Below are 8,883 nucleotides of genomic sequence, written 5' to 3'. Positions count from 1 at the left end.
CTTCCCGGGCAGCGTTCGAAAGGGTCAGAGGAGAGGGGCGATGGCGCGCGCGCGCGATCCCGCCCTTCTACTTCTGTTTCCTACAGTCTGTCCCGGCTAGTCTACCGCCAGTTCGAAAATTAAACAGCCTCAGCGCTTCCCATTGGGCCTTCTTTGCCATCACGTGATTTTGCTTCCCCCACTCAGACCGTTTCCCGCGCCTTTTCGAATTGGGTTTTTATCTATAGTCCCTGTATCCTTCCTCCTCACTCGCCTAGTAGGGAGGGAAATAAAATAGTCCTGGAAAGATGTCTGTCCCGGCGGCCGGAATTTCTGCAGCTCCAGAAGGGTGATTTTTGTCAGCAGGTGAATGAGGGAAGCAGACAAGTATTGTGGGGGGCTGCTGGGGTTTGTTTTATGTGGTGATTGGTGAAGGGATACGTAAGGCGGAGTGAGGCGGCAGCGGTACCGGGCCCGACTGGCAGCAGTAGCTGGGGCTGTGAGTGACTAGCTTACTGGAGCTGAGTCTGCGCGCGCGCGCGGAGACGCTCAGGCATCGCGGTGAAGGGACTGGGCTGGGGGCTGAACGTGGCTCTGGTGGCGCGATCTGGATGAACGGACCGTGAGGGACAATCGGAGAGGTAGGAGCCCTTCTCTTTCGCACCCCAGTCTGAAGGGATGTTGTAAGTGAGGTGCTCGCCGTGGTAGGTCGCTGCGGGGGGTATCTCTGCCCCGCGTCTGTCTACTGGGGGGCTCCGGTAGCCGATGTGTGAGGAAGCGGAACGAATAACTTGTGTCTGGATTGTGACTGGGAATGGTGGAGGGAGCCCTGAGGGGAAAGAGGGGGCGACGCTGGGCTGTGTTGATTTGGGGGAGGGGGAATAGGTGGCGGGGCGACGCTGGGCTGTGTTGATTTGGAGGAGGGAGCGACGCTGGGCTGTGTGGATTTTTTGGGGGGTGGGCAGGGGGGAGGATAGGTTCCCGGCGGAGAGCGGCATGGATGGGTTGTGGAGTTTTCACGGGAGAGGGTCCAGCTGCTTAAATAGCTCGGGGCATGTGTGTATTCTAGCTTTTTGGTAGGTGGCTCAGGTAATGATTTCTATTGTAACTGTCAAAGTCTCATCGTCACATTGACAGTCTCGTTTCAAGCAGAGCCCATGTTGATTTGGCGTTTTCTGAAGCGGTTATCCTCCAACTGGTTCTATAAATGTCTCGATGTGGTTGATACATAATCCCTCATCCGGGTGTCTTGTTTTTGTTTTTAACTACTGTACATAGGCGCATCAGGCTGTCCTCTAAAATCTTTTGAGAGTATTTCTTTGCACATGATTAATTAGTTTAGAAACCTGTACAGATGGTGTGGCGTTTTATTTTATGCTTGCATTTGACCTGAATCCTCAAGTTGGGGGACAATTAGGGTAAGTGTTAAAGAAGTTTCATTTAAATTCATACAGCACAAAAATGAAGATTCTGTTAAAGGCACGCTATCAAATTTGACACAATATTTGGAAATTTTAAAAACAGTCTTAGATAAAATGAGATCAATAGGAATTCATGTTTACAAAAAATAGGAAAGGTGAGTACTTTTAATTGAGTGGGTTCCTTGTTTTCCATTCTAATACTGCAGTTCTGTGCTGGTGCATGAATCTAAAATTGAAATGGATCAAAACCAACTGAAACTACCTGTTCTGTTGTCCTTGTGAGGAGGGAAATACAAAAAAATTGTGAAAAGTAAATGATCTTATACATTTCTTTCAGTTTAAATAATGTAAGGTGGTTTTTGTAACATACTTATGCTAGAGATGCTTGAATTTTTTTAAATTAACGCATTTATGCCACAATAATGTGAAATTAAAAAAAACCCTGTTATAAACAGGGTTTTCTGCTCCCATCTTTTCAGCAACGGAGAAACTGGCAATATATAGGGGAACAGTGAAAGTAAACTCAGTAAATAGAAAATGTGATTTTCAAGTTATCCCTTAATTGTATGTTTACCTGCACATTTTAACCTGACTGTCCTGCAAATTGTAATGATCGAAATTGTATGACAACTAATCTCAAATTAGGCAGTCATTCTTTTCCAAATGACTGAGATTTGGCAGGGCTGTTTTTGTAATATACATAACTTTACAAAGGCACAGTCAATTTAAAAAGTCGTGCATTTATTGAAAAATTTGTTCCCTATTATAACATCTTACATTTATATAACTGAAAGAAATAGAAGAAAAGAATTGTATTTTTGTTTGTATTTTCTTTTTTCTTTTCTGCATTTTCATTCCAGCATTTTGTCATATGTGTCCATTCAAATGATTTCCTTTTTTCTATAGTCATTTTCCTTCTGTTTGAATGAGATTCACACAGCATTAGAGAGGGAAAAACATTTTGGCACACAGGAAAGCTAATAATCATAAACACATTAAGAATAGTTGGGGGCAGATTTTGTACCTGAAAAAACTTTCAAGTCACATTCATTTATATCAATATAGTTTATATTGCCCCTTTTTAAAGCATTCAGTTATGGAAATATTGTAATACTTAGATACCAAATATATGTAAACATAGAAAAGTAATTCTTTACATCAACCTGATACAGTTACTCCTGGGGGAATTCTGCACCAAAAATAAAAAATATGTGCACAATATTTTAAAATTCTGCATGTTTTGTCAAAACAGCACAGTATTTGCTGAGACAGAGCCTGGGTGTGAACTTGGAGGATTGTTGGGTTTGGGTGGGAGAAGTATGGAACAGGGGTTTTTTGGGGGGAGAGGGGAGAAAGAGATTGTTAGGGAGCTTCTCCCATGCAGACCCTGTAGGACACCCAGCCTGTCTCATTTAGTCAGGCACACGTGTCTCTGTACTGCACCAGCTCCGTGTGTTTTTGCACCCCCACTCAGCCCTGCCCTCCCCCATGTTTCCCTGCACCCCCATTCCCATTCAGTTCCTGCCCAGGTCAGTCCCCCCCACTAGCCCTTCTGAACCCCAGTCTGCGACCCCCCAGCAACTCCATATGTCCCATGCTATCGGTTCCCACAATAACACCTGCCTCCTGCCTGGCCCCATGGGCAGGGTGCTGTGAGGAAGGCACCCTCTTTCTCTTCCCTATCCGCAACTGGGGCTGCTCCCGCCTGGGAGTGGCTGCTTTCTGTTCTGGCACCACAGTGACCCCTTGTGAGTGAAAGGAGTGTCTGGAGCACCTTTTCATCAGAATGTGTTTTCTGTTGGGGGAAACATAATTCTGCATGGCCCATGAATTCTGCGTGTGTGCCTTTCTATGAACATATGTCAACTTTCACCTCCTGTTATTAGGTATCATTTAACAGTTCCCATGAACGCTTGTGAGTGAAAAAACTTTGGGATCCTTCTGCATGTAAATGGTAGAGAATTTGTCTTCTGAACATAATTTAGATAACCAAGGTACCTATGTTCATAAACATGTAGAGCTTAATTTGGGATAGTAAATTTGACACTCCTTTACAGGTAAGACTTCCAGTTTCAAAGATGCCGCTTTTTGGGAAAATTGTTGTTATTAAAAGGAATGGGACCGATGGAATCCATTTTCCACTCACTGCAAGTTCTTGTTTATTTGGAAGGTAAGAATTGGTAATGTTAGAAATGTATTTATGTACATCAAGAGAACATGTTATTAACATTTTGTTATTAGTGTTATATTTTTCTTTATTTTATAAGCTTTGCTGCTTAATACAAATAAATGTTTGAATATTTGCAAATAGTGGGGGAATGTTTAATAGAGGAAAAAAAGCTCAAGCTAGTTCCCAGGGTAAACAGTTGAATTTCCATCCTCTGACTGCACAGCATAGCTGCTTTTCTCAGCTTCACTCTGTAGTAAAGGTGAATCTAGAGGAAGCCGGGAGCTTGTGGGGAAGAAAAGTCCCAACTGGACAAGAGGAGGAGGTCACTAAAGGAAAAAACCAAGGCTGAGTTAGGACTAGAGGTAAAAGTCAGAAGAGATCTTTTGCTGCCACTGGGGATACAGACTGAGTCAATACATGGTGGTACAGTGTACCCACCCATCTCTTGAACTCCTGTCTTGCTCTTCAGAATCTTTGCTTTCTTTTAAAAAATAAACAGATATGAAAAGTAGCTCTAGTTGTTAAGGTTTCAAAAGAAAATGTAAAAAGTATCAACAGAGTTAAACTGATAAAGAGATATCTGCAGGAATCTGCAGAGAGCATGAAATAGCTCTGAGAGATGTGTACTGCATCATATCTTAAGTATGTTACATACTCAGTGATAAAACTTTAATGTCAGCATTAACTATTTCATTCCTCATGTAAGAAAGGAGAAGGAAAATCGTAGATTTGTGCAATTTGCTAAGATTGACAGTCTGATTTTGGTGCTCCAAGTGGCTTTAGGGATATTTCTTTTACTGCTAGTCAAAAAAGGAATCAAGCCCAAGGCATCTAACCAGAACCCATGGGCAGATGCAGGCCTCGCCAAAAAGGAGCCAAGCTCATGAAGCTTTGAGAACGTGTATGATCATATTTTGAAAATCTGTAAAATATACTTTGAGTGGCATCTTATTTGGATTGCTCTCTTGTGCGGAAATGGTATTCTACTGAATATCTGGCAAGCTGCTCAGGCAGGAAGGGACAGGTTGAGAAGTCAGCATGCTGATGTGTGATGTTTGTTACTAAGAGTGAACAGAAGTTGAGCTGTCATTAGAACTAATAAAACAAATTTTCTTAAAAGTTGATAAATTGTTTAATATATGAATTGTTTGAATGTTACTCAAAAGAAAAAGTGAAACAAACTTAGGTTTGTGTATTGAAATAATAGAGCACCAAACAAATATTTAAAATTTGAGTTTTGAATACAACACTTCATTTTATACTGGAAGAGGAAATTCTTATAGTAGACAGGGTACAGCTAGATGGATCCTGGACTCTGACACACACACCCCCACCTTGCCTCCATAGGCCTGATTGTCTACACTGCAGTTTTGTAACTCCAAGAGTCCGAGTCAGCTGACTCGGACCAGTAGTGGGATCTTTTATTGCAGTGTAAGCATACCCTAAGTGCCATATCTGAGAGCCTTATAGAAGGCAGTCAAATCCACTATAGGACTCCATTGTTCACATGGACCCCATTGGTTTCAGTGGGGCTGTTCATGTGTCTGCACTGATCCAATTCTAAGATGAGGGCCCACAATTTTAAAGTTTCCTAATATTTAGTTGCTACCAGATATACACAGGTAAATCTGTCAGAACTCCAAACTCAATCTGGGCTCTGAAAGTTAAGTTGTGTTCTTTCTGTTGCACATATTAGCAGCAAGAAAGATTTTGTAGTCCTAAGTTTGCCTTCTGTTTGCCTCTGACTTCAAATTTGGCCCTGCAACTGGAATTTAGTAAACAATTCTGATGATATGAACCAGAATAGATAAATTCATTTCTTTCTTGCAATCCTTAGATTTCATGTTTCTTTCTCTGCTTCCTCTATATTTTTCTGTCTTTAAATTTCAGGACTGGTTCTTTGACTGCTTTAGACATTAGCACGAAAACCAAACACCCTAAAAGTACTTAAGCAGTTTAGCCAGCATGTTGCTTTCTTTTCTCTTGTATTGCATCCAGGAATTAAGTACTAACGGTGTGAATCCTGTAGTCTGAAAAGAATACTCTGATAATGTATGATGAATACATAACAGAATATCATTCACTAAAGCTGTCAAGTTAGAGTAAATATTTGATTGAAAAGCAACATTTGTGGGAGGGAGAAATCTGTAACTTACCGGTAGTTATTTTGTCTTTGATTTTTTTGGGAAACTTTCCACTTTTGCTAGCAATAGTGAAGCTGCAACAGTGCTTGTGCAGTAGTGAAAGATTTTTCAAAATTGTCTATGTATGTGCATCTGGTGGACATATATCCAGCTAGTTCTTAGTTTAAGAAGCTGTAAATTTTAATAGGTTTTCACAGTGCTTGTGCTGACTTTAATTATTTTTATATTGCGTTTTCAAACAGCATCATAACATTTTTGCAGATATTAAATGATCACATGCTCAGAAGCAAATTCTCTAAAATAATTTTTTTCTGTTCTCTTAATTACTTGCTTAAAACTAAAGTTGTGCTTTTCAACCAAAGGAAAACGGAGTGTGATATCCGCATACAGCTGCCTCAGGTCTCAAAAGAACATTGTAAAATTGAAGTCAATGAGAACAAGGAGGTAAGTTTTGTTTTTAATTGTATTATATTCCATAATTGCATTTCTTCAGGTTACTGAACTAGCTATTTTTGTTTCATTTGTAGGCAATCTTGATTAATTTAAGTACTGTAAATCCAACGCAATTGAATGGTAACAGTTTTCAGCAACCTGCACATCTGAAGCATGGAGATGTATTCACTATTGTTGATCGTTCTTTCAGGTCAGTAGCAATGAAGGAGGCAAGGAACTATGGCACTGATTTTGTAGTGAAATTTGCAAAAGCACACTCTTACATCTTCAAGGAGCTCCATTGATTTCAGTGGTGCTCCCTAAGGACATAGGGTCCACCTACCCACATCTTATTGTGGGATCAGAGACAAAGAGAGTATCTTTTCCCCCTTTAATCTGAGGTTGACACATTTTCTTCTTACTCCCTAAAATAAATTTTAATCTAATTTCATGCTTCATATTTCCTTAAAGAGTTTTTGCATAGTACGGTCAGAAAGATGGGCTGTTAAAGCATTATGTCACCTTTAAACTATTTACTGATAAGCTATTCATGACAGTATTGTCTTGATATCCTGGTGTGACTTTCTCCTAAGGTTAGATGTGTCGTATTAATTCAGATGGAATATCTGGGCTAAAGGGTCAAAGGTGTTGATGTAATGCAGTCATTGTCCAACATTAAACAATGTTAAACAAGGTTTGGAGTTTGGCATATAGAGACCACAGTCTGCTTAGTATCATAGCAAACGCACCATTAAAAATCATTTTAACCTTTATTAAGATAAGCAAATGAAGGAAAAATAGTTGAAACACTTTGAAATGTAGACTTCTAAGTAAGACTTTCATTTTAAAAACATGCATTTTTCCCTTTAGCTGGAGAGAAATTTTAGAAGGAAAATCCCCCTTGTTTGACATCTTTTAGACTTAAATTGTAATAATTGTCCTTTGAGGGGAAAAAAGAAGTCAGTTGAGAGCTGTTGCTGCTGCTGTTAAAGTCCAATTGTGTTTCATCTCAGGTGGTGGTTGGGATTTGACGACCTGGTAGAGATGATGATATCATCTGGTTTGCTCTCTCTGGCCTGGTGTGGTCAGGACATCTCTCAGGATCAGAATGATGAAGGCTTAGGGTCCGAGGAAATGGCAGAGTGGCAACCATGATATGAAACTTGCTCCTGTAGCCAATTTTTCCCCCGAAATTTCTTTCTTTAAGAACCCCAAAAGGTAGTGGTGGGTGGAATAGCTCTTCCTGCATTATTTTGTCCAACAATTAGGCCTAGTTTTTGAAGTACCAATTTTGGTTCACGTTTCTCATGTTTACCAAGTTTGATCTTAACACAGTCCTTAAGTTAAATCAGTAGGCCTTTTTATTTGGATTAATTCAGTCTTTCAGTCTCCTTTTTATGCCTTTTCCCATGAACAATTGTTGTTATTGATTATTGTGATATCTTATGAACTTTCACATACTTTTTACAATTGAGCTCACAATTAGGGTAGATGTGTAGGCTCAATTATTAAAACAGACTTTTGGAGAAAAATTCACAACTATGCCTCAGTGCAATTTATAACCAGTTAAATAATGGTATTATTGCTGGAAGGGGACAATTACTACTGGGTTTATGTATGTTTTACAGTTAGCCATCATAAATATAACATAAGCAAAGAAGTTTTCTTCTGTTAATTTTTTTGCAGGTTTGAATATCCTCCTCAATCAACTCCAAGAAAGAGACTTTCTAGAACTCCAAAAAATGAAACCCTACAGGTAATTTTAAGGCCACTGACTACACTTGCTGAACATATGCATGGTGTAATCTGTCATGTCATATTAGTATTGCTTCGGTGATTTATCTTCCCTATTAGCTTGGCATCACACACTAATCCAGTGATTGAAGCTGTGAAGAAACTCTTGAGAAATATTGTTTTCTTACTATTTACTCATTCATATTGGCTTGTCAGTTTTCAGCAGTGTAAATATTTAACTTTAATACTCTAAATTTAGCATCAGAACTAAGGATTATTTTTTAAAAACAATTCGGCTGTTTTAAGAGAGGACAGTGTACAGAGGTTTTGAGACATTTGAGATCCTTGTACCTTAATGTTTATATTTTAAGAATTACAGGAGTAAATCATAGCTGTATGTCCCTGTGTCAAAGTATTTCTAGTGTTCTTGCTTTCAATATAATTTTATTCTGAATAGCAGTAGATAAGTAATGCAGTGTTGTTAATGACATGTCTCTTTATCTTCCTGGCCAATGACAGTCTAAAGGAATTAAGTTAGCAAAACTGGGAAGCTTGTCCTCAAGACTGTGAACAGCCTCTTTTAGAAAATAATCTGTGATTGTTATTCCATATCCCCATTACATTAAAGTAATGTTGAAGTCTCTAAAGATTGATCAAAGCATAAAATTTTAAATTTTATCTTCATGACTAGCAGGTTTTGTTAACCTTTTCTTTTACAGTCTCTTGCCCATTTTATCAAAATACTTGTTGAAATGAATATCTTGTAGGGATGTTGTTAATCAGCTGATTGTCATGAACATTGAAACACTTATGTAGGCTGCAATTCTTATATTTAAACTACTATCTGAGAGCCCATATAGTCACATAGGTGTTGTGGCAAATTGCCAGTACTGTTCTGCTGGGTCTCGCGCTTTCTCTTCTCTGGGGTAGGTTCAGGGCGCTATTGCTTGCCTCTGAACCGGTTCTTAATTACTCCACTAGTGTCCTTGGAGGAGGGGAGTGG

The 8,883-nt window shown here is 39.4% G+C and overlaps 1 protein-coding gene across 1 annotated transcript in view; it reads left to right on the top strand.

The window, feature by feature from the left end:
- The first annotated feature begins 508 nt into the window (after nucleotides 1–508).
- MKI67 (marker of proliferation Ki-67) overlaps nucleotides 509–8,883 on the top strand; it is a 50,892-nt gene continuing 42,517 nt past the window's right edge. Inside the window, exons 1-5 of the mRNA XM_075072740.1 lie at nucleotides 509–620; nucleotides 3,458–3,570; nucleotides 6,077–6,158; nucleotides 6,242–6,357; nucleotides 7,833–7,902. Coding sequence (XP_074928841.1) covers nucleotides 3,479–3,570; nucleotides 6,077–6,158; nucleotides 6,242–6,357; nucleotides 7,833–7,902 — 360 coding nt within the window. The 5' untranslated portion in view covers nucleotides 509–620; nucleotides 3,458–3,478. The remainder of the gene's footprint in view (nucleotides 621–3,457; nucleotides 3,571–6,076; nucleotides 6,159–6,241; nucleotides 6,358–7,832; nucleotides 7,903–8,883) is intronic.

This window comes from Chelonoidis abingdonii, chromosome 15 (genome assembly GCF_003597395.2).
Source record: "Chelonoidis abingdonii isolate Lonesome George chromosome 15, CheloAbing_2.0, whole genome shotgun sequence".
NCBI classification, from domain to species: domain Eukaryota; kingdom Metazoa; phylum Chordata; order Testudines; family Testudinidae; genus Chelonoidis; species Chelonoidis abingdonii.
Note: the sequence above shows the minus strand (reverse complement) of the source record. Positions and strands in the feature narration are given on the sequence as shown.